The sequence below is a fragment of the Lotus japonicus genome, chromosome 5 (assembly GCF_012489685.1).
Source record: "Lotus japonicus ecotype B-129 chromosome 5, LjGifu_v1.2".
NCBI classification, from domain to species: Eukaryota; Viridiplantae; Streptophyta; class Magnoliopsida; order Fabales; family Fabaceae; genus Lotus; species Lotus japonicus.
The window spans coordinates 52,004,367-52,030,118 of NC_080045.1; the positions used below are offsets into that span (position 1 = coordinate 52,004,367).

The following is a 25,752-nucleotide window of genomic DNA, read 5'->3' on the forward strand; positions in this document are numbered from 1 at the left end:
TTTAGTGGAAGGGAGCTGGAACATGGGTGTTGGTCGTATGGGGTGTGCAACGGTGGCTTGGGACATGGTCGACAATTGGCTTTGCGGGGTGTCTTCTAGTCTTAACCTTGAGAATTCTTTTATCGTAGAGTTGCTAGCAATTGAGATGTGATAAAAACAAGCATGAAATCTTGGATACATAAATATTTTGTGCCGCTCGGATTGTCTCAATGTGACAATGTCATTTAGGTTTTCCAATCGGATTAGATGTGTCTACTTACAGGGCTTGCAATACTATCACTAGAATCAAAGCAATGCTTGCTTGAGGATGAAATGTTATGATTGAGTTGGTACCAAAATATAAGAATATTGCATCTGATTTCTTGACTAGGCAAGCTTCGCAAGGGCACTCCGCATCGTGTATGGAAGGTCCCCATACAATGTTATTGCATCCTTGTTTCTTGATGCCTTATACTAGTTTTCTTTGTCTTTGACATTCCTCTTTTAACAAAAAAAATATTTAACCTAAATAGGTTGAGAGTTTGAATATCCAATGTCCACTAAAATTTCAGTTAGTGGACAATCCTCCTTAAGAGATCCATTGTCGCTTCTATCAAGAGCGACATTTGTTGATATCTCCAACATGCCATTGACGCCTCATCCTATCCGATAGTTTGTAAGTAGACTCTTTCCGTCCTACATTTTTTTAAAAAATGCAAAACAAAATTATGAACCAAAAATGAAAAGGTTAAACATACAAAACAAAAAATTGAACATAATTTTGATATTGAAAGCACATTTGACAGCATCGAGTGGATGGATCCAAACAGGTATAGAGAAACACTTGCGCTGTCGTAGTATTTTTGTCACGTTGTGCTCCATCATGAGTCATGGGGTGGGTGGCACTATTTGTATCCCCTTCAAACCTTTCGCTTCTCCTCATTTCTGATTCTCTTCCCGTGAGATTCTGGATGATAAATTTTCCATTTTCATATATTTCACAGAAAAAAAAAATTCAATCTCCTTGAAAAATGTATATTTATTTTTTCTAGAGAAATAAATAAAAATTGTTCCAATCTGTGACTACTCTCTTCCTTCCTCTCTTTCGGTTTCTCTTTGTGTGTTTCATCACAAAAAAGGAACTGCATTCATTGATCACAGAAAAAATAATAAATATTCAAAGAAGAAGAAAGAGAGAGATTCAAAGTGCAGAATATGAATGGAGTCACACACCATGAACAAGATGATTCTGAGTTTGTTGAAGTTGATCCAACTGGGAGATACGGCAGAGTATGCTCTCTTTCTCTCTCTCCATTTCTGTTTCGCATGATTTGATTCAGTTTCATGATGTTTTTTTCATTGTTTGTTGCAGTACAATGAAATCCTCGGCAAAGGAGCTTCTAAGACAGTGTATGATTTTTACAAACACATAATTGTATTGATTTATGATACCCTTTTGTTGGTTTTTCCAAAAGTTTAAGTCTTTTTGCTTCTTCTAGTTGATTATTTTTTAGACCCCACTACAGATTTGCTTTGAATTTGAGCTTTTTTTTTAGTTTGGTGAAATGGGTATCTGATAGATTTGTCTGTTTTCACACTCTTGTTTTTTGGGGGTGTTTTGGCTTGTGAATTGATTCAGATATAGAGCATTTGATGAGTTTCAAGGGATTGAAGTTGCTTGGAATCAGGTCAAGCTGTATGATTTCCTGCAGAGCCCTGAAGATCTTGAAAGGCTTTACTGTGAAATCCATCTCCTGAAAACTTTGAAGCACAAAAACATTATGAAATTTTACACCTCATGGGTTGACACTGCTAATAGGAATATCAACTTTGTCACTGAAATGTTCACCTCTGGTACACTGAGACAGTAAGTTTTCACCTCTATTGCATTTTAGATCTTGTGTTGTTTCTTCATCTGTCAGATTTTCACTTGATTTGAATTAATTGTGAAATAGGTATAGGCTGAAGCACAAGAGAGTTAACATCAGAGCAGTGAAGCATTGGTGTAGACAGATCCTGAGAGGACTTAACTATCTTCATAGCCTTGACCCTCCTGTGATCCATAGAGATCTCAAATGTGATAATATTTTTGTCAATGGAAACCAAGGGGAAGTTAAAATTGGGGATCTTGGTCTCGCCGCAATTTTACGCAAATCCCATGCTGCTCATTGTGTAGGTATGTTCATTTAATTTCAGAAAATAGCTGGTACTAAGCCCGCGTAAAGAAAGAAGGCTGTGTTAGGCATGTTGCGGCCAGCGTTAAATTGCCGTATCTTTAATATGGGTCAAGTGATCCATATAGCCGACTCATTTAGTGGAATAAGGCTTTTGTTGTCGTCGTTGTTATCAATCATATAAAAAAGGTATGAGTGGAAGATGTGCCAGGCTTATACGCCAATGGGAATTAGTTCTTTTAGTTAATGCCTTTCTGAAAATGATTTGGTGATGACATATAAGAATCTCTGTTGTTTCCTGCACAATTCATTCATGCTTCTAGTATTGTTGGATAAGGATTAGTATTCTAGTTAGATCATCATCCCTTACACTATTGTTTTCACAGGAACGCCTGAGTTCATGGCCCCAGAAGTTTATGAAGAGGCATATAATGAATTAGTTGACATATATTCCTTTGGGATGTGCATATTAGAGATGGTCACATTTGAATATCCTTATAGTGAATGCACTCATCCAGCTCAAATATACAAGAAAGTTATTTCTGTAAGTCTGCTCCCTTATTATCTCTGTCGTTATAAAGGATTTTTCTGCGGTGGCAAGATTTCATTTGCATTTTCTATCTCCAGGGGAAAAGGCCAGATGCTTTGTATAAAGTGAAGGACCCAGAAGTGCGCCGATTTGTAGAGAAATGCTTGGCCACAGTTTCTCTAAGGCTTTCTGCAAGGGAGCTTCTAGATGACCCGTTTCTCCGAATAGATGATTATGAATATGATTTGAGACCTACAGACAGTGGGGAATTCAACGACTTTGGTCCGCATATCAGACAGCCATTCTTTGATCTTCAGCGAAGCTATAGTAACTTCAGTAATGAATACTCGAACGGCTTTGGTTATGAAGGAGACTGGTCTTCTCACCCAGCTGAGATTGAAACTAGTGGAATTGAACTTTTTGAGTACCATGATGATGAGCCCTCTGAACATGTGGACATTAGCATCAAGGGAAAGAGGAAAGATGATGGAGGCATATTTTTGAGACTAAGAATTACTGATAAAGAAGGTTGGTATGGCTGTACTTTATACCTTTCATTTGTATATTTCATTACTGATTTCAAGCTTAATAATTTGACCTAATTGAACACCGCAGGTCGTATTCGAAATATTTACTTCCCATTCGACATAGATATGGACACAGCATTAAGTGTGGCTACTGAAATGGTAGCAGAACTCGACATCACTGATCAGGATGTTACCAGAATAGCAGATATGATAGATGGGGAAATTGCTTCTTTGGTACCTGAATGGAGACCAGGACCAGGAATCGTCGAAACTCCCCGTTTTTCGAGTCAAGGTTTCTGTCACAATTGTGTGTCTAATCATACTTCTAGTGGCTCCCTTCTGGAGTTTCTTTCACATAATCAGGGGCAACATCTCGAGTGCTGTAAGCATGGATGTGCTTCAATGCATGGTCGGTTTGAGGAGATCACCTTCCAATCTGAGGAGTATGACAGACATGTTACAGAGGATCTGAAAATATCAAGCCAATCAAATCACTTGCAGTATCAGGAGTTATGGAATCAGCACGAAAGTCGTGAACTGAGTCCCGTGGAGTCTGATCTAAGCCATTCTGATGAACAATATGAACAATTATTAGATAAAACAGTATCAGCTGAAGATAAAGGACAGGATGTTTGTGAAAACAAGTTCGCCCCCAATACAAATTCCTTAAGAAATTTGTCAGGAACTCATGATTTCTCCGCTGTCCGTTCGTTGTACTGTGACCTCGAGGATGACTATGGGAAAGAGATTCAAACGGAACTGAGATGGCTCAAAGCAAAATACCAAATGGAGTTAAGGGAAATCAAGGATCAACAGTTGGGGCTAACAGCTAAATCTTCACACAGTAGTAACAGAGAGGACAATGCAGATTATGGCATTATGCCACTTTCACTGGCAGAAATGTTAAAAGGAGGTAACTGGAATTGTGATTTGAGCAACCATAAAAGCAGCCCCAATTTTGACACCCAAAGGGCGCAAATTTGCGAGGCGATGGAATCCATTGGGGAAGGTACAGCAAAGGGTTTTCACACAGGTTCGTTGATTCCACACTCTTTGCACAGGACAGTTTCCCTCCCAGTTGATGCTGTTGATGTATGATTTTCTGAGGCAGTAGTGAGAAGCACTCATTTGATTCTTTTGTAGAGATTATAATGATATATGTAAATCCCCATATAGAGGCTACCTTATTTCAATTACATCCCACCCTCTTTTACTAGGAATTTCTATTTATCCATATGGAAACCTGTAGCTACTAGTTATGATTGGTTTTCCCTCAAACTCATCAAACATACACTCTGTTATTTATTGACAGAAAAAGATGATTTCGGTGCGTGTTTGGATAAACGTTGTCAAAATGCGAGTAGGAGATTTATGTCGGATACATTTATGATAAAGATGATTTTTATGTAGTAATGTTCTGAATTTCAGTTGTGAATTTTAACAATTGATTATGTCTATAGCAGAAATTATGATTTGTAACTTTATTTCAGAATTAATTCAATTATGAAAGAGAACATTCAACCAATCAAAAGTTGATTCTTAAAGTAGAAAATCAACTTCAACTTGCAAAAACTCAAACATGCTCAAGGTGCTATATTTGTCAAAGTTTCTTCTATCTCCTACTTTATGAATGTATTGAAATGACTAGGCATAACACTTCTAGCGTGTAAAGTTATTTGCTTCATCCCCTACCACAATAGATGTGCTATGATAGAATGTTGCGACTGAGTCAAATATACTCTTAAACCAATAATAACCATATGCAAATAAAGCGCGTGGATATTATTGCATTTGCTTGCAAAAGTCGTGAGCCATTAAGGATTATACTAACTTGAGGATTCTGTCAATTTTTATACGGTCATTGCACTTAAGAAACCCCGTCCATATATAAAAAAATGATATTCTATTTTCATACCGTGGTCGAGATTCCTTACTGTAGTAATGACTGCATCAAAAATTGAATCTATTTCCACTAAGAGCATAAGCCAATTTTCAAATGCACGGGTGCTAATCTGTTAAGTTTATGGAGAAAGGAACAATTAATTGTTGTTTGATTGGCACACTGTTTGCATCATGATTAAGGATATCATTGTGTTGAAGTGAGTGCTAGTGGGGATAAAACTCAATTGATATTTTTGTATACAATACATGCATGGGCATGATATTTGATAATTAGAGATAGCCGATGGGGGCTGAAGGTACGTACGTCGACAAGGCAAAAGCACTTAATTATTATTTCTTTTGGTCTATATTATTTGGCATGTCAGTTCTGACTATAATGGAATGCTTTTCTGAACTTTTTGCTCTTCTTCATTATAGAGGCCATTACTTTTTTCCTTCTTCAATCATGGATGATGAGGGTGTTTTCTAAAGGCACTCAATTTATTGGACCAAAAAATATAGCTGGAATACGAGGGATCAAGGCCCACCAGGAGAATCAAATTCTCTGTTTCTGCCAACTAAGCTGGATGCTGACTAACATTATTTATATAGTGATTATTTAGGATTGGTGCACCTTGTGACCTCATTCTTGCTGACTTTCTTACATTTGTTTTTTTATTATTTATTTTTCTTTTTCTCATTGAAGGTTTTGATTTTTCAGTATTCATGGAAAGTCATATACTCAATTGATTAATCTGATTTATGAGGAACCAAGAGTTGGGAAACCATAAAATTGAGTAATAAAAATGATTTAAGGTTATTTTTTCATAGGTAATGAAGAGATATAGATGTTGAAATTATAAATATTATGAATATTAATTTATTATTCAAGAATCAAAGATGTAATCTTCAATGTAAAGATTATGATTTAAAAACTCAATCTCTTGAAATTTCTATCTTTTCTTATAATTATCATTTATGTTATATGAAAATATGGTTGACTTTATGGCGTATTTAAACTCTCATATAGTTAACTCTCGAGACCCGTCATTGAATTATGAAGATACTGGTTCATTGTACTTAGCGGTGGAAATAGGTCAGACGACTCGTCAGGGGCCTACGGCCTAGCCTACCAAAGGTCGGGCCTAGGCCGGGCTTATTTGCTAAAAGAGTCAGACTTAAGTTTTTTAAAAAGCTTGATTAGCTAAAAATGTCAAGTTTAGACTTACAAAAAAAATCCTATTAGGCCTGATAGGGCCGACTATTTACCTTATTTTTTATAATTTAATAAATAGATTATAATAATATATTAATAAATTTAATTGTAACAAAAATATTAATAAATTTAATATCATGTCTAATAATTACAAAAATAAAAAACAACTAAAAGAGAAGAAATACTTATGTCAAAAAAAAAAAATTAATACTAAGATGAAAACCTAAATTAAAAACATTCTCTCCTAAGAAGAAATCCTTTTAGTATTGTTGATGATGAGTTTTTTAAACTAGATTCTCTAATATTCAAAATAAAAATTCACTGGTAGTTTAGAAGGCTAATAAGTTTGTTGATCTATTACCTCGCGGCCTATTAGACCCAAGGTCTATTAGCCTCTTTAAGAGGTTATTTTTAGGTAAGCAGGCTTTCAAATAGGCTCGTAGGCCAAGTCATACCTCTTAGAAGGTCAGGCGGAGCCTTAAAATTTGGCCTATAAAAGGCCACAAGCCAAGGTTTGAACCGCGAGTTTCGAATGTAGGTCAGGACTAGGCCTCGCAAAGTCTAGCCCAGCCCAACCCATTTCCACCCATAACTGTACTTATTATACTTACCTTAAGAGATAAAAAAACTGATAAGTTTTAAATTTAATAAAATATTCTCACAATACTTACCTATCAAAATATTAGAATAGTACTATTCATATTATATTAAATTAATAATAAAAATTATTACTATAATTTATATATTTGTGGATATTATTAATTAGTTATTTTATTTAGAAATATTATTCAATATTTTTTTAATTATTTTATTGCTAAAATATAACAAAATTTGAAAGTGAATGGCTGAATCATTACAATAATCTTAAAGGATAAATTTGAAACAAAATTCATTCGAACGATAAAGGGATTCTGATGGTGAATTTGGAATATAGTGGATTAGGCACTATTTGCATCATCAGGCAACACATGCGCGGCTTGTTTATTCTTTTCCACTCATTTTTCTTGGTGATCCAAACACACAAAAATGCATTTTCCTTGCAAAGTTTGTTCCCATTAGAATATTTTCTCTAAGATACCTAGAACTAAACAAGCATTGAAGTTCTTTAAGAAGTAATTGAGGTCGGAGGTTTTATAACCTTAAGGCCAAAATTTCCAAATGTTTATGGTTTCGACCTGAATTTAGAAGGGTCAGGAGATTCATTAAAGACTTTAAAAGGAGTCAAAACCTTTACGTTAACTTAGAATTTATCAAGTTAAAGTTAAGACCATTAGAAGTATTCTAAAAGAGTTCAAAATCCTTATAATTATTTGAGGCAAAAAGACACTAAGTTATCTAGCAACAAGACAATTAGAAGGATTCATGTTAGATCCTCGCTATGAAGCAACAAGACATCAAGGAGGACATGTTAATGTGACATGCTCAAGAAGTCGGTTGACGACCTTTTGTTTGAACTTAGATAAAATGCTTAAGTTATGAATATGAAAGACAAAAATGGTGATGATATTCTAATTAAGATTAAGATTTAGATTCTAATTAAGTTGAATATTTATGAAGTGATAAATCTATATAAATCAAAATATTACCCACTCTCCGATCTTCCTATCTCCATTTTTTGAGTAACCGACCAAAAAATGAGTTGAATTTGACCACTTTGTACTTGCGTGACCATTTTGTCACCCTTTTGTGGGGTTTCGTTTTCTACATCCTACTTTACTTTGCAACCATTCCTGGAGTATTCCGTCTCTTGTCTTGTTGTTCCTCTGATTCTGACTAACACCATCAATATCATGGAAGATGCTGTTGCGGCTGCCACTGCTACCGCTACTGCTAATGGTAAATTCCATTCTTCATATTCTACGCTTTTGCTTCTTCTTCTGTTTCCTTAATCATGTTATGCATGCACTATGGAAGCAAAACATATCATATATTTGATTATGGATGAAAACTTAGTGAATTGAGTGTTTAGACTTTAGACTAATGAAGGAACTTAGAATCTGTATTATGGGAGATTAAAGCTGAAATTGCTATGTAGAATGTAGAACCAGGACAAATTACCATCCAGATTTGTGAATCCAAATGCATATATTGACTAGAACTATTTTCTAGATTCCATTTCCATGGATGTTTTGCATGTAACATAGAGACAAAATCTTGATTGTTGTTTTTCCACTGAGCACATAGATCATTTGAAAGGGGTTGATTTAGTTTAACCACAGTTCTGAGTATGCAAGTGAGCTGAATTCTAGTTTTGCCACCTATTGCTATAGCTTTTTACTTTCAAATTTGTTTTCTTCCTAATCTTTTTGAAGCTATCGTTATAGCAGTCCACTTCTACATTAATTTTTTAATATAGTGATTTCTTTTGTGTATTTTGTTCTATGGCTGGAAGAATTTGATTGTTTGATACTCTTTTGCCTGGCTTTTGTTGTAGTGTTGGAAGCGAAAGATGGAACTATTTCCGTTGCTGCAGCATTCCCTGGTCATCAAGAAGGTATGATAGATTTGTCTCGGCTCATGTAACAACCTTTTTTTACAGACATTTTCTCCTAATTCATACAAAAAACACCACCATGCTCCAACCAGTAAAAAGGAAATCATGAGTGCAGAAAAGTCAGTGAAAATTAGTTGCTTTCCAGGTTTCCTTAGTAAATTAGTAAGATGGCATACCTTTTTTTCAAACCATAGGACCGGATTTACGTCTGCAAGAACCTGAATATATAAGTAGTTTATTGTTGCATCTTAAACTTGATCAGAGGGATTGATGCTCCTCTACGAATATTGGTTTCTGAATTCTGAAACTATAATATTTATTTCATTGAGTTACCTTAATACGCAACTCTTAACTTCAGATGTAAGAGTGGTTGCTTAATATCAGACATATTCTTCCATGTATTATCATATTTGTGTTATTTTCTATTGTTATACCAGCTATACAGGATAGAGATCACAAGTTTGTAACAAAAGCAGTTGAAGAAGCATATAAAGGGGTTGAATGTGGTGATGGAGGTCCATTTGGTGCGGTCATTGTTCGAAATGATGAAGTAGTTGTAAGCTGTCATAACATGGTTTTGAGAAATACTGATCCTACTGCCCATGCTGAGGTTACTGCTATAAGAGAGGTACAAAATAATTAAGTGAGGGGTTGATTATACTATTTTTTATGACCTATTTTGTTCCTTTTTCTTTAAGGCAGGTAATGATTATACTTAGTTGCTTAAAAGTTGAACTGTTCAAAGTTTAAACAGGCATCATTAACATCTGGATCTGTATAACCTGGCATGTTAGGGAGATAAAAAAATTGATACTTAATATCTCTTTATGAATTGAAGTATTGAACAGAGTAACCAAAACTTTGAGCATTCTTTAATCATTACCTGCCATCATTTTATATCTGCTGTCTCAGACAGATTCCGATCTCAAAATTTGGGAGGGTTGAAAACACTACTAGACAATAAATTGAGCAGGTTGTGTATGCTTTTAAGTTGCTGCAGTTTCATTTTGTTTGTTACAACATTAATATTGCTCATTTTATATGTAGGAGAGCTCTAATTGTATATCAGAACCGGAAACCACATTTATATTTGCCAAACCATATCCTCTTTCTACTAAATTCTTTAGAATACATCATTTTGGACCTCGAGTTATAATTAGACATTATCTGTACTTCTGTAGGCTTGTCAAAAGCTGAATCAAATTGAACTTGCTGACTGCGAGATCTATGCTTCTTGCGAACCTTGTCCAATGTGCTTTGGTGCAATTCATCTTTCAAGAATTAAGGTGAGCCTTGGACACCACTCATTTTCTCCTCACACCACATGTTTCTCTAATTTTATTCTCACATTCTTTTTTGTACCTACATGCTACATACCTACATGGAAACAGAGGTTGGTTTATGGGGTTGAAGCAGAAGCTGCAATAGCAATTGGCTTTGATGATTTTATCGCTGACGCACTGAGAGGCACTGGTTTTTATCAGAAGGCCCACCTGGAGATTAAGAAGGCTGATGGTAGTGGTGCTGTAATTGCAGAACAAGTTTTTGAGAAGACAAAGGCCAAGTTTCAATTGTACTGATTGCTTTGATCATCATTTTGAAAGTGAATGCATGTTACAATTGTTCAGGAAAATCCAGGTTCTTATATAACTGAATACCAACGAATTCAAGTAATATAAAATTAAATTCTCCTATGTTGCTGTTGCTGTTTGTCTGTTCATATTGTTTGCTTGAGGCATTACGAATTATTATTGATCTGTTTGATTGTTCAATAGTTGTGTAGGAGGGAGAGCTATTTCAAACTAGAAAATGAGACAAGTTTGGGCGATATTAAGCCCATCATTCAAAAGAATCCAAGCTTCTGGATTTTGATTCATGTATAATTAAATTTCATGCCAACTACAAAAGATTACAGAATTGCTAGAGCTAATCTACTATTTCACCTCCACAATTCATTGCAAAAACAAGCTGTTTCTGCATATCTAGGGAGTGGGGAATAGAATGAAACCTCAATTAACCTCGGCTTGACCGCAACTCCTCCAATCTAGCCTTGATCTGACCCTGCAACAACTCCAACCTATCCAAATACACCTCCAGCTCCAAAATTCTTCTCCTTCTCCATTGTTCATCCGCCTCTTCCCCGGGGAATATCGGCGTTGCTGGCGCTCCGAGCGGCTCTTCCCGAGAATCATTCAATAATTCCTTCATCAATGGTGAGAAACAGGACCTCATGGTGTCCTCAATGAGACCCTGTATTCTAGTAGCTGCAGCATCATTGTTTTCCTCATTTGTTGTGTCAACATCATCTGTAACAAACCGCAATCGCTTTGGCTCCCTTTTTTCTATGTCATCACAATCTTCAACTTGTTCATTCTTTCCCTTAACATCATTGCCAACAAGATCATGATTTTCATGATAAGGTCTCAATTCTTCACCATCCAAAGCATCATTGCCTGTGTCATTGCCCCAAATCTTGTGGGAAATTTCAAAAATGGCCTGCTCATGGGAGCTCTTGAAGGGAACCTGAACCTCCTTGCCTTTGTCCAAAGTTACCTTGTGCTTTCTCTTTAACCTGCGCAGCTTCTCCACAAGCTGGTTTCTGTTGAAATCCACGTTTAGTTTCGGCCTAACGTGATCATGCAACAAAGCTACGACATTCTGGAGAGAGGTTGTGGCCTTTCCCTGCTGCTTGATGTAATCATGGTACCCTTTCAACAGTTCCATCTCATCCTGCTTCGTCCACAGCCTCTGATACTGTCTCACCCCGGCGGAGTACTTGTTGCTGCTGCTGCTGCTGCGCTCTCGTTTTGAGCGAGTCATTATCATAGTGGCAGTGGACGTGGCGGCAGCGGTGTTTCTATCTTCAGCAGCAGCTGGCAAGGCTATCATGGTGGCAGTGGTGGTGGCGGCAGCGGCGTTTCTATCTTCAGCAGCGGCAGGGAAAGCAACTGTCACGGCTGGGGAGGCATGGGAAACGGCAAGCGCGACAGGAATGGTGTCATCATCAACATCGCTTGAACTGAAAAAGTGGTCGTTTCCATCATCTTCCACATTGTTCTTCTGCTCGTCATTTTCATAGTCTGATTGGTCAGTGTCAAGGCTTCCTTGTTCTTCTTCTGATGATGATGAGGAGGAGGAAGAGGTTGAGGAGGAGAGGATCCAAGAAACCAATGGGGAAAGCATTGTTGAGGGAGGAGACACAACACTTGTTTTTCCCCCATATTAGAATTAGAGTATCAAACTAACCGTTAGTTCGTTGATGGTAGTTGTGCATTTACCATGAATAGAATGCTTTTCTATAATATCTATGATTATAAAAGGAGAATTAACTAACATCTGTCATCCTCTCCACAGGGAGCAAGAATAAAAATATAAAATGCCTTTCAACCCCAAGCTTTAGTCCACATCAATCGGATTTTAGTGTGTTTGGATTCATAGTGACAGACAATCCAAATGACAATAATTTTAAATGCTACACTTATATTTATTTTCTAGAAATAACCTTGGTGCTTTCAATCACAAAACCAAACAGATATTTCCCAATATTAGCAACAACAATATTGGTATTTACCCGGTTATCATAGTATACGGTGAATGAAATGTTAGTATAATGAATAATGTATCAAGTTGCAATTTAGTGATAACTTGTATTCATTACCTAACCTACTACCGTTCTACCACCGATAATTTGAAGTTATATAATTTACACAAACTTGGTAACTAGTATATATTAAGAATAGATGCCACACTAACGTATACTCAACGTAACAAATCCTGAATCAGGGGGTTCCAAGGTTTCAAGTTGCTTCGGCTGTGCTGGATAATGTAGAGCCAATTAGCCATGTTGACTTGACATCACATGAACGTGTAAAGGCATCATCTATCTAACGTGTGTTTGTATGTATTTAGTTAGGTTCAGGTTGACTAAAATTCATCGCAGCGATAGACATGAACGGGTGTGCATTGATATAAATACAAACACATACTTAATCTCATCATATTTTTTTTATATTTTTTTAGATATCGAGAGAGTTTCTCCAATGTCTATGCTATACAATTTTTTATAAAGTGGACAAAGTCTAATGCGTCACCACAAAAAAATGACTCAATGCATTGATGAATAATTGAGAGTAATTTAGTAAGTTTACCTAGTGTTTACGGTGATATTTGGCAAATAAACATTCTCCAAATTTGATGGAAAAAGTTTAAGATTAAGGGATTCTTTTGGGAAAACGTCTTGTCAAAGTGTTGTGTGTGGAATGTGATTTTCGACAAACAAGTGTCAAGGGTTGAGTTTGTGACTTAAAACAAGTATTCAAGATTACTGTAAACTGAATTTCATTAAACAAAGGGCGCAAAGTACACAAAGAAATTCGAAAAACTGAAAATTTCATTTGCCAAATGAAGAAAATCGACAGGAATTCAAATGAAGAAAACAACAAGTTTGAAAGCATTAAATGCAGGAATTGTAAATGGCTGGTTCTTCAACATACCCCTTCATGATCACGTTAGGCTCTTGAAGTCTCTTTGATGCGGACATGTGAGCTTTTTAGTGAGTTTTTCTGGAATTGAGTTGGGAACCCTTTTTTCTGATTAATCTCCTCCTATTTATAGCACTCCATTGCTGCACACGTCCTTGGCAGTTTTTCCCCTGACGAGTGGGTTAGTGGGTTTTGAATGCTTGGCGCCACACCCACGATCTCTTGCTTGTTCTGGAAGCCTCTTGCACACGTTCTATAACCGATTGCTTACCACGTGGGGATATGACATCGTGGGCAAAGGTGCTCCCCTTTTCAACCGCTCCTTGCGTCGTGGGCAAAAGCACGTGTTGGTAACTGCCCACTACTTTGTAACTGCTTCATGCACTGATCTTGTCAAAATATACGGCTATCGGTTTGCCATTTTAACTTAGCATTTTGCATCGTTTTCCTGTGGACTTTTAACTAGATTTCGACAATCTTCGAAAACGTCTTTTGATGAGGTTGATGTCGATAAACCTGCCTTGGATAAAATTGGGTTAACACCGAGTTATATATAAAGCTCTAGAAATTATTGCGAGCAAGTCCTCATCTTTTAACTCATCAAAATCACTTCTGACCACCACAAATCTACCATCACCACCACACACGTGCTAAATATGTATTTGGGGGCTTGCAATGCAGTTAGGGTTTGCTGCTTGCTAGTGGTCACAATGGTGTGTGGCTTGCGTCTGGGTTAAAAGATGGTTCGAGTAGTCTGGGGAGGGTGTCATGGGTTGATGGCTGTTGATGAAGGCTGGTATGTGCGCTGTTAATGTTACTGGGGTTCGTTGATGATGATTACGACAACTACCGTGGTGGCCAGGACTAGAACATGGGGAAGGATAAATGGTAGGTTTCGTAGCGGCGACAAAGCTAAGGAGTGGCTTTACGATTCAGACACGAAAGAGGGGAAAGCTTCTCGAGCTCGACCATGCTTAGAGTTAGAACAACGAGTAGAAGATGAGCTTGAGTTTGAGACCTAAGAGCAACCCTCGGTTGCTCCAATGGCGGAGTGGAGATCTGGCAGTGGCTGGACCCGAGGTTGGGAATAAGGATGAGGTCGTGGTGGTTACTGCGATTGTTTCATGGTGGCACGAGGGTTTAAGCTTGGCAGCACGGTAGCGGTTGTGCAAAGGGGTGGAACCTGAGGTCACGAACGTTGGTGGTCCTTGGCCAAGTTATATATAACAATGGAGTATGGTTTCAGTCTCAAGTAATCTCAACGATCGGGAGTTTGGGGGATGGGATTTCAATGGTGAGTATTAAGTTTTAGATTAGTGCTCAGTTATTTACTTAGTTAAGTGTAGAGTTAGTTACAAAGTTAGTTACATTTCAGTTGTAGTCATTTAGTAGATTCTAGCTTGTGACTCATGTATATAAGCTGAGTTCAATTCATTTTATACTAGGGAAAAATGTTTTCATTTTTTTATTTCTCTATTCTTTAGTTAAATATCGAGTTTGGCTAGATGGTAGTTCGAGGTATGACTGGAACCTCTACTTTTAGAGGTGAGGTTTATGATCAGAGATAGGAAGACATGTTGGATGCTGGACTAAGTTTGGATGAAGGTATTGCTGAAGGAAGTGGTGGTGGATGGTGGGTAAGAGGTTGTCGAAGGTGGTGCAAGAATCATTGTATCTCAAACAAAAACACTTAGTTGAAATAAACAAAATCTCACTCGCTCACTAAAATTACAATAATAACCTTAGTTATTCAATGATGTATCATTGAATAACATCGCCCAAAGAGATGCGTGCAGAGACCAACACGCAGAGATGATGACATTGTCTAATATGAGTCTAATAAACAAAATCTCACTCGCTCACTAAAATTACAATAATAACCTTAGTTATTCAATGATGTATCATTGAATAACATCGCAGTAACATCCGCCAAGACAGATACAAGTGGGCAGAGGGGGTTTGGCCATTTGTTGTTCTAGCAATGAACATTGAAGAAGGGTATAGTACCTAGAGAGTGGTGGATTGTGCTAGAGAGAGGATGAGAATTAGAGAGAGAATGCTGAATTTCATGCGTGATTTCATCAAATGAGCAAAAGTCCTTTACAACTGATAACTACCTCCTATTTATAGAGCTCGGGTACTACCTATTGGGCCCATCGGGCCTCCGAGATCAAGGCCCAATTTAAGGCCAGGGCCCCGCCTCGGGGCGGGCTACACGCTGGGCGTTGCCCCTCTAGGGACTCGCCCAGTCCACTAGTCCACAAGACACCGAGCTCGAAGTATAAGAGCTAAGTGTGTCTTTTAAATGCCTTTACACGTGCTATAATACACTGGGATTTGAGCTGCCAACATGGCTTAAGAAAAGAAAAACAAACTACGTCGCCAACGTGGCGTGAGCAAAAGGAAACTAGCATTTTCAGTTACCCAGTCCACTGGCTTGACGAGCAACCCGAGCTGGCAAGTCCACAAGTCCACGTGCACTGGCTCGGCGAGCAACCCGAGCCGGCGAGTCCACAAGTCCACAAGCGGCGAGAGCGATCACTTCGTACTGGCGATTAGTTGGAGCAGGTGTATGACCGTTCGCCGGCGGGAAAGGTGGCGGGCATGGGTCATGTGCTGATCATTCAATCATTGCCTGATGGTATCCCCGGCGAGCGACTAAACTTTGTTGCTGGTGTCACCTGTCAGGTGATGGTGTTTGATTTTTAAAGTGGCGAGGCTTTTCGCGCTTTCCCTTATTTTAAAACCCTTTCAAATCCCAAACTGCCCCACGTGACTGCCCCACGTGACGTGTCAGTTACATCAATTTCCCTCTTTCTCCGGAACCGTCACTTCGCTTTTCATAACCGTCCCATCGTGCGCAGTAACTCCCCATTACACGCGACCCACTTTCCCAAAACCATCATGACTTCCGACCTTCCACACGCGTCCAACACGCGTCACCCTTCCAGCTTCCCCCCTTTTCCTATAAAAACCCTTCTTCCCCACAATCACCCCTTTCCGAGACCTCTCTTTACTTCCCTAATCGCTTACCAAACCCCCTCTGCCCACTTCCGTTCCGGAGCCGTTGCGTACCACCCTTTCCGCTACCCACTCTTCACATCCTACTCCGGTGAGTCCTACTGTCTTTATCTTTGCATCATACACATACTCATCTTTTCCTTTCTTTCACCTCGCTGTCTTCTAAAAATGGCTTCAAACCCCACCTCCCCTAATCACTCCTCATCCTCTTCCGGAAGCGACCCCGACGCCACCGCTGCCGGCGGCCTCCGTTTAGAGGTCCCGGAGATCCCTCCTTACCGACTAAAAACCTACGCCACTCTGCCCCTTCCAGTCCAAATAGCCCCCACTCACGAGGCTATAGACCAACCTTCTATTTTCCAGGATAGCGATCTCATCGTGCAGTTCGTAAACTCCTTGGGTGGTTTGTCTAATGACGATGAGTTTAACGCCAAACTCAGGATCTGGATTTGCAGTCCAGGGGATCGTCCCTGGCTTCATAAGCCAGACGGCGACGTAAAGAGATCCCATTTTTTCTTTGCATATGAATACATGTTTAGCGAGCTTGGAATCAGGCTTCCCTTCTCGCCCTTCGTTCAAACCGTCCTCCGCGACATCAACACGGCTCCCTGCCAACTCCACCCCAACGCCTGGGCCTTCATTCGGTGCTTTGAAATCTTAAGCGCCGCTGTTGGCGTCGCCCCATCCCCCACCAGTTTCTTCTACCTCTACGACGTCGACCCCAAGTCCATCAAAAACAAAGGATGGATTTCCTTGAAGGCCCGGGTCGGCCGGAAGTGCTTGCATCCCCACAAAAGTAATGCGAAGTCTTCCTTCGCGCGGAAGTACTTCTGTGTGGCGGTTCATCCCGCCTACCCAGAGGCCTTCACCCTTAGAGACGGGACCGCCCTTTTCCCTCTTTACTGGACGGAGAAGCCTAATGGGATTACTGATCCTTCCGAGGAATCCTTGTCCGCTAATGACAAAGCTTTTCTGCATCTCCTTGCCCCACTCCCCATCCTTGACTGCTCAACAGTCCTTGAGGGCGCTGGCTCCTCAAGGACTCCCAAATACTTAGGTCGTCCATGGCTTACTTCTATTATCGACATCTTCTTTCTCGCCTCTTATGTTGTTACTGATATTTTTCTTTGTTGCAGAAGATATGAACTTCACAAACGCCGAGCTCCTGAAGGCTCGTGAGAGGAGAATGGCCCGCTTTTCCCCAAAGTTCAACACTGAGGGCGACGTGAAAAAGCGGGGCGGTGCCGAGAACCAAGGTGAGGGCGCCAACGCTCCCAAAAAGAGAAAATTGGTCAAAGCCTCCTCCGTCGCCGGCACCTCCAACCCTGGCGCTCAACCCACCACCGCCGCTGCGTCTAAAGGTAAAAGTGTTGCTAAAGCCTCCGCCGCCGCAGCTACCGAGACAACCACTGTCCCGGCCCCCAAATCTGCTACCGCGGACGTGGCCTCTGCAGCCGCCACCAAGTCCACTGCTGTAGGTGCCACAGCTGCCTCCACCGATGCCACAACTACCTCTGCTGGTGCTACAACTACCTCTGCTGATCCGTCACCAACCGCTGATTCGACCGCCAACATCTCCCAACCTTCAGCTGCTGAGAAATCTGTCACCGTCAATGCCACAACAGCCGCCACGTCTTCTGATGCTCCTGCCGGGGAGAAAAGGAAAGAAAATGAAACTCCCCAGTCTCCTCCTCGCCAGGACGCACCTCCTAGCCCGCCCCCAACAGATGATGGGCGCTCTGCGTCTTCTCCACCTCGCCGCGAAGAGGGATCTTCTAATGTCGCCGCAACCCAGATTGAGCAAGCTCCTGGTAAAGAGAGCGGTTCCTCCAGCTACTTCAACATGCTTCCTAACGCCATTGAACCTTCAGAATTCTTGCTTACCGGCCTCAACCGCGAAGTCATAGAGAAAGAGGTTTTGAGCCGAGGTATTAATGAAACCAAGGAGGAAACTCTTGCTTGCCTCCTACGCGCTGGGTGCATCTTTGCCCACGCGTTTGAAAATTTCAACGCCGCCACCATCAAAGCTGAGCAGTTGAAAGCCGAGAGTGCTAAGCATCAAGAAGCTGCCGCTGCTTGGGAAAAGCGTTTCGACAAACTGGCGACGCAGGCAGGAAAAGACAAGGTCTATGCCGACAAGATGATTGGCACGGCGGGAATTAAAATCGGCGAACTGGAGGATCAGCTGGCGCTGATGAAGGAGGAAGCAGATGGTCTTGACGCAAGCCTTCAAGCTTGCAAAAAGGAAAAAGAGCAAGCTGAGAAGGACTTGATCGCTAGAGGCGAGATGCTGGTTGCTAAGGAGTCGGAGCTCGCAACATTGCGCACTGAGCTGGAGCTAGTGAAGAAGGCGCTGGCGGAGCAAGAGAAAAAGTCTGCCGAGTCTCTGGCCCTGGCGAGGTCTGACATGGAGGCGGTGATGCAAGCCACAGCTGAGGAAATCAAGAAAACGACTGGCGCTCACGCCGAGGCCCTCGCCTCGAAAGATGCCGAGATTGCTTCCCAACTGGCAAAAATCAAAGTGCTCGAGGACGAGCTGGCGACGGAGAAAACCAAAGCCACTGAGGCGAGGGAACAAGCCGCTGACATCGCCCTCGACAACTGCGAGCGCGGTTTCTATCTCGCCAAAGATCAGGCCCAACATTTGTACCCGAACTTTGACTTTAGCGCCATGGGAGTAATGAAAGAGATAACCGCTGAAGGACTGGTTGGTCCCGACGATCCTCCCCTGATTGACCAACACCTCTGGACAGCGACTGAAGAAGAAGAGGAAGAAGAAGAACAAGAGAAAGAGAAAGAAAACAATGAATTAATGTAATTTTAACATTACTTTAGCTTTTACTGCCACCTTGTAGTGTACTTTTCCGCCATTCATCTATGCCACCTCGCCATAGCTTTTTATATCGCCGTTGGATTTTTTGTAAACCATGTTGGAATGCTCTTCGCCGTACATTTTTTGGTCGCCGTCTTCTTATTGCTTAAAAAATTTAAGAATGAGTTTCATAGTTTAACCCCCCAACACGCCGGAGTAGTAAAATACTCAACATCCTGAGTGACCAAGCACTCGCCTTCCACCTTATTCATTCGCCGACCTTATATCTTGCGCTATTTTTCACGCGTCATATGATTGAATTACGCCTAACGATTTCGTGCATTAATTTTAACTAGGACTTGTTGCTTGGTATTCCACCACCAAGACTTTAGACGTTTTCCCCAAAGGAAGAAAACGGCCTCCATTCTTGAGGACTTCGCCCGGGGCTTTGCCCGCTCGGGGCTTACAATGCTTGGATCCCAATGGCCATTTGGGGGTCCCAAGACTTTTGTCTAGTTAACGGCGCTCGTCGTATTCTGGCGAGACTTACCCAGCACATCGTTTACGAGACCGGCGATCACGTCAGACTTTCCGGGGGGTGATTCCCAGGCGTCAAAGGCCATTTGTGGAATCGCCGCCACCTTCAGGGTTCCAGCAAGCCCCTTTGGGGATCAAGCTTGTCCCACTTAGTGATCTCCGTAATTCTTTATGTCGATCGGCAATTCCGATCGTCAGGGAATCCCTGGAATTTTTTGACACGAATTTCGTGAATTTTCGTTTTACTTTATTGACGGAGCGCCTCATTAAAAAACTCCTTTCGGAGAAAAAGAGCACGCTTTGTTATTGCAATACATTGGAGAATTTGAAAATATTTCAGAAAATTTTAAAGATATCTGGCTCCGGCGACTCCGCCTTGTTTACTTTCTCGCCTGCAATCAACTATAATAGTAGCGCAAGCTCAAACCATTGAACGACCGAGGTAACCGCCTTCCATCGAGCTCTTCTAAGTGATAGGCCCCATTACCAAGAACTTTAATAATGCGGTAGGGCCCTTCCCAGTTAGGAGTAAGCTTGTTCCCCGGGGCTCCCGATCGCCACTTAAGGACCAGGTCGCCGACCTGCATATCTCGGACGCGAACCCTGCTGTTGAACTTTTCCGCCACGCGCTGCTTCATCGCTGTTTCCCGAATGTGCGCCTCGTCGCGCGTTTCCGACAAAAGGTCCAGCTCCATCGCCATGTTGGCCTGGTTTTCCCCTTCAAAACCTGGTTGAGTCCGCCATGTAAAGTTGTCAATCTCCACCGGCAACATGGCATCTACCCCATAGGTCATTCTAAAGGGGGTTTCCCTTGTAGTGGATTGCACAGTGGTGTTGTACGACCACAGCACCACCGGAAGTTCATCCAACCAAGCTCCCTTAGCCTCCGCAAGCCGTCGTCTTAGTCCTCGTAGGATTACCCTGTTCGCAGATTCCACCTGCCCGTTCGTCTGCGGATGCTCAACAGAGGCGAACCTCATCTGTATGCCCATTTCCCTGCAAAACTCCCTTGTTTGGCTGCTTGAAAACTGGGTCCCGTTGTCAGATACGATCGCCCTTGGAATCCCGAACCTGCAAACAATACGCTTCCAGTAGAAATTGACTATCTTTGCAGAAGTAATCTTGGCCAGGGGCTCAGCCTCAATCCACTTAGTGAAGTAGTCCACCGCCACTAATATAAACTTCATTTGGGCCCTGGCGGTCGGAAAAGGTCCGACCAAGTCCACACCCCACATGGCGAAAGGCCATGGGGCGCTCATTGTTACCAACTCCTTTGGCGGTGCCTTAGACAAATCCGCGAACACCTGACATTTCTTGCACTGCTTCACGAAGTCCATACAATTTTTCCTGAGGGTGGGCCAGTAAAAACCCGCCCTCAACACCTTGCAAGCCAAAGCCCTTCCCCCGATGTGGCTCGCACACACTCCTTCATGTACTTCAGACATTATCGCCTCGTACTTCTCTGGCGGTATGCATTTTAACAACGGCGTTGAAAAACCACGGCGATACAAGTGTCCATCAATGAGAGTATAGTGGCTCGCCTCCCGCCGTTGTTCCTTCGTGCATTGCTCCACTTCCGCCGGGTCCCCCGCCAAGACAGATACAAGTGGGCAGAGGGGGTTTGGTAAGCGATTAGGGAAGTAAAGAGACAATGTCTATAAAGTACGAGTTACCAACAAAGTCTAACACAAATGGTAGATTGCTAAGCTCCTTAAGTGTCTAGTTCAAGGTTCGTGTTCTAGAATAAACCCTAAGACCAAGAACGGATGAGCAAGAAGACTTAAAGTATTATTTAAGTGAAAAATATGAGCATACACAAAGTAACAGAGGCCCCCTTATATAAGGGTGAACTGCCTAACACTAGACTGCTACAATAAACCTGGTTAATTTACTAATTGGACACACTCCACGAAATCCGAAGATAACCACAAGTCCTTTCTTAATGAGTTGCGTTCTAGCGAGTTGTCCAACAATGTGTCTCTTTTGGACTTCCTTCATCCCGTGGCGGGCCTAAGACTCTGGGGGCCTCTTCCACCTGGCCTAAATCATGATGGTTCAATCGTATATGGTCGATTGACTAATTTGCAATATTGGATTATTGGGTGTAGTTGGGCGAGAATTGCATGATCTTACGCCAGCAGGGCGTTCGGGGTGTCCGGTTGACAAGGCGGGTTGCCTTGTGACGTAGGCCTTCCGTTCCTACGGGCTCCACCAGCTTGTACACCTATCCCTTGAAGCTTGTCCATCCAGCTCACAAATTATGACAATCTAATTCCATCCCTATTTTATTGGAAGAAACTTACCTACTTAATATAATCTTCGAGTCTCGATGAGATCACTCACCTAATAATTTCCATCTAATTTACAACCCAATAAAAGATCATTATTTCTGAATTGTTAAACAAAATCTTGTCATAGATTCGTGGAATAATTCAATCAAAAAGTTGATGAAGAAGTATCGGAGGCATTTAACATACACAAGTAAAAACTTGTGTAAGGTTGCACAAACACCTTTTGACTTGTGGTAGCAGGTTTCCGGGTTTTTTTTAAGAAAAATAATTCAAAAAACATTTTTTATCAATCACACTATTTATGCTAATCTTTTTCATTATCACCTTCATCCTCTAACAAAACCCTAGTTGCCACCTCCTTCATCTCTCCCATGGCCTCGCCGCCACCCCTCCTTGGCCTCGTCGCCGCCACCACCTCCTTGGCCTCGCCGTCACACATCCATGGCCGTGCCGCCACCACCACCTCCTGACCTCGTTTCCTTCCTTCTCAACCGCACTACCACCTCTTCTCCTTCTTTCCTCCACAATTCCGCGCCGCCGCCACGCTCCTCCTCTGTTGCTGTGACCAGCTCCACCGCCACGCGCCACGCTCCTCGCCAGTTCCCGCGCCGATCTCCCTCACGAGGTCCGATCCGCCGCTGTTTGGTTGTGGAGCTCCTCAGATCTGGTTTCCATGCGGGTCTGCGGTTTGGTTGTGGAGTGGTGATTGATCGTGATGGGTTTCTGGGTTGTAGATTTGGTTGCAGTGGTCTTGTGCACAGTTTCTTGCGGTGGTTGCCCGCTCCTCAGATATGTTTTTGCAAGGATGAAGAGGACAAAAAACCATAAGAGGAGGAGAGGAGATGGGCTCAGGAGAAGAGTTGTTGGTTCATGTTTTCTTATTTTTTTCTTCTTGTCTTCTCTTCTCACCACTTGCATTTCACACAAAATAATGATTCTGGATTTGAAGATTATGAATGAGATGAGATAGTAGAGACGTGTTATGATGATTTTGGAGTTGAAGGTTCATGTTTTCTTGCCTAAAATTCCACTCCTGAACCAGAAAAAACATTGCAAAATCCAGATCCAGGAAATGGATAATTGCAGAGGCAGAGAGCATTTTCCAGAGACAGGGATTTTCATTGTAAAGGAAGGAACGGTGGTGATAGGTGGGGAGAGAGGAGATGAAAGGGGAGAGAGGAGAGTGAAATAATTAGGTTTAAAAAAAAATTTAAAAAGTTTGATGGGTTAAAAAGCTTGAAGCTTTTTCTGAGGATTGAAGAAGAAGTTGGATGATGAACATGAATTTGAGGATGGAGCTTAGATGTGATTAACCTAAATCCTTAATTAACTAATTCGCTAATAAATATATTTTCTATTTTTGAATTATTTAAAAAAAAAATTGGAAACCTGTTACAATGGGTCAAAAGGTGCTTGTGTAACTCTACAAAAGTTTTTACTTGTGCATATTAAAGATTTCCACAAGTATCATGATGAAGTTAGCAATAAACATAACCATGTGGGCCAAATTGATTGGTCCACAAACCACTAAAAACCAGTAAAACCACCCTCCTCATTCTTATTCTCATTTCCTACCAACTCAACTAAACAAAACAAACACATAAACCCCGTGACTATCACCACTCTCCAGTTTACACGCTCTCCGCCTAACCAACTCTCTCTCATGGCATCGGAGCGAAACGACACCGTTTTCCCCGAAGAAGATCTCGACGACGACGACCAAACCCTAGAAGACGAAGAAGATCTCGACGACGACGTTTTAGGCGAACCAGACGAAGACGAAGACGAAGAACCCGAACCCGAACCCTCTCCTTACCCCATCTCCGCCGCCGCCGCCTCCGTCACCGTCGCCTTACCCGCCACCGTCATCCCGGAATCCCCGGATCCAAAACGCCCCCGCACGGAGGAGAAGAAAGCAACCCCCCTCGACGACTCACGGAGGCTGTTCCAGCGTCTGTGGACCGACGAGGACGAGATCGGGCTCCTGCAAGGGTTTCTGGAATACTCATCGCAGCGAGGTTCCTCTCACCACAACGACACCGCTCTGTTCTACGATCAGATCAAGTCGAAGCTTCAGCTAGGGTTCAACAAGAACCAGCTCGTCGAGAAGCTGAGGAGGTTGAAGAAGAAGTACCGGAACGTTCTCAGTAAGATCAGCTCCGGGAAGGAATTCTCCTTCAAGAGCCCTCATGATCAAGCTACCTTCGAAATCTCCCGCAAGATCTGGAGTGTTGCTGCTCCGATTGCTGGTCCTGGTGAAGATGATGACGAAATCAACCTTAACTCTAACCCTAACCCTAATTATGGTCATTTGAACGAGGCGGCGGCGATTGAGAAGAAAACACCGCCGTCTAGGAAGCGGTCGCGGCCTCTTGCTCAATTGGGGGTGATCAAAATAGAGGAGAAAGAAGAGAAGCGTGAGTTGAATGATGATTCAGTGTTGAATAAGGATAAGGATAACAATTATAATCTCAACAATCATAGTGAGGATTATAATGGTAACATTGGTAATGGTAGGCATAGCAGCATGAAGGGTTTGATTGAAGAGACGGTGAGGAGTTGCGTGACGCCGGTGTTGAAGGAGTTGGCCAGTGGTGCCAATTCCATGGGGAGTCCTTTTGGATTTGGGGGAAGAGGGTTTGGGGTTGGCGGGTTCGAGTCGAATCACTTGCCATTGGGTTTGTTGAATTTTGGGGTTGGTGAAATGGTGAAGGATGAGAAGTGGAGGAAGCAACATATTTTGGAGCTGGAAGTGTATTCCAAGCGTTTGGAGCTGGTGCAGGGTGAGATCAAGATTGCTCTGGAGGAGTTGCGATCGGCTGGAGCTGGAGCTGGAGGAAGATGACCCAACATGAAAAATCTAAGCTTAGATTCCTTGCTAGAGAGTAATTACTCCTCATGATCTTGATGTTGTTTGCTTGCTAATTAATAATTATTGATCCATGTATGGTTGATATGGTTAGCTGGACAGTTAGTAATTGCATACTACAGATGTTCAATAAAATGTTCCAATATTTGTAGTCTTTTCTGTAAGATTTTCCTTTTTCTGTGCATTATAATACTTTTTGTAATTGTACATGTAGAGAATGCAGTGAATTGGTACAAGATGAATAGCATTGTATTTTGATGTGTAGAGATATATTTTTACGGGAAAGTTGCTTCATTTTGATGTGAAATGACATTTTCGAAACATCATTTTTGGGATAAGGCGTTTTGAACTCCTGGAATTTGTGTCCAGCCACATTCATGTTCATGAATGTGCTCATAATGTGCTTATCCTACACAAGAAAAAGAAAATTTTGCGGTTTGTTGGGAATCAAAATTTTTTGCATCGGGGATCAAACTCAGGTCACTAGCTTGACAGGCGGGAATACTCGCGACTATACTACGACTCACTTGAAATGAAATAAGGCGCTTCAAAAATGAATTTTGTATCTTCATGTTGGTTCAACTGTAGCTCAGTTTTCCTAGTATATATTGTTTCAAATCATGGATATTGTAAATGTAAAAGAACAGTAAGTATTTCGCCTTACACCTGTCTTACACAAAAAAAAAAGCATGTTTGATGTTGATAATACCAAACGGCTGCGCCAAAGAAATTAGTTTTATGATCTATTTGTTAAATTTATGTCTGAAAAATGCAAAAGAAAATCAGTTCCTCAGTTTTACAATTGCTTTTAAAAAATAAAACAAGTTTTTTTTTTTAGTAAACAAAAATAAAACAAGTTAACTTCAAAAGTAAAAGAAATTAATTTTGATTGGGATGTTTGTAAAAAATTTCAAATACGCTTATATTCATATTTTCAACAA

At 41.3% G+C, this 25,752-nt stretch overlaps 4 protein-coding genes across 4 annotated transcripts; 3 read left to right on the plus strand and 1 right to left on the minus strand.

Moving 5' to 3' along the window:
- The first annotated feature begins 881 nt into the window (after positions 1-881).
- On the plus strand, positions 882-4,664 carry LOC130716700 (probable serine/threonine-protein kinase WNK9). The gene is made up of 7 exons (XM_057566701.1): positions 882-1,269; positions 1,352-1,389; positions 1,619-1,846; positions 1,935-2,155; positions 2,540-2,697; positions 2,781-3,210; positions 3,298-4,664. The coding sequence occupies exons 1-7, from the start codon at positions 1,195-1,197 to the stop codon at positions 4,305-4,307; spliced, it is 2,160 nt and encodes a 719-aa protein (XP_057422684.1). The 5' UTR covers positions 882-1,194; the 3' UTR covers positions 4,308-4,664.
- A 3,248-nt stretch (positions 4,665-7,912) lies between these two features.
- On the plus strand, positions 7,913-10,494 carry LOC130716702 (guanosine deaminase-like). The gene is made up of 5 exons (XM_057566703.1): positions 7,913-8,142; positions 8,741-8,800; positions 9,238-9,428; positions 9,982-10,086; positions 10,192-10,494. Exons 1-5 carry the CDS (start codon positions 8,097-8,099, stop codon positions 10,378-10,380), a joined length of 591 nt encoding a protein of 196 aa, XP_057422686.1. The 5' UTR covers positions 7,913-8,096; the 3' UTR covers positions 10,381-10,494.
- An 87-nt stretch (positions 10,495-10,581) lies between these two features.
- On the minus strand, positions 10,582-12,035 carry LOC130716701 (probable transcription factor At3g04930). Its single transcript, XM_057566702.1, has one exon. It carries the CDS (start codon positions 11,981-11,983, stop codon positions 10,814-10,816), a length of 1,170 nt encoding a protein of 389 aa, XP_057422685.1. The 5' UTR covers positions 11,984-12,035; the 3' UTR covers positions 10,582-10,813.
- Positions 12,036-23,499: 11,464 nt separating this feature from the next.
- Positions 23,500-24,965, plus strand: LOC130718769 (probable transcription factor At3g04930). Its single transcript, XM_057569396.1, has one exon. It carries the CDS (start codon positions 23,606-23,608, stop codon positions 24,785-24,787), a length of 1,182 nt encoding a protein of 393 aa, XP_057425379.1. The 5' UTR covers positions 23,500-23,605; the 3' UTR covers positions 24,788-24,965.
- The last annotated feature ends 787 nt before the right edge of the window (positions 24,966-25,752 follow it).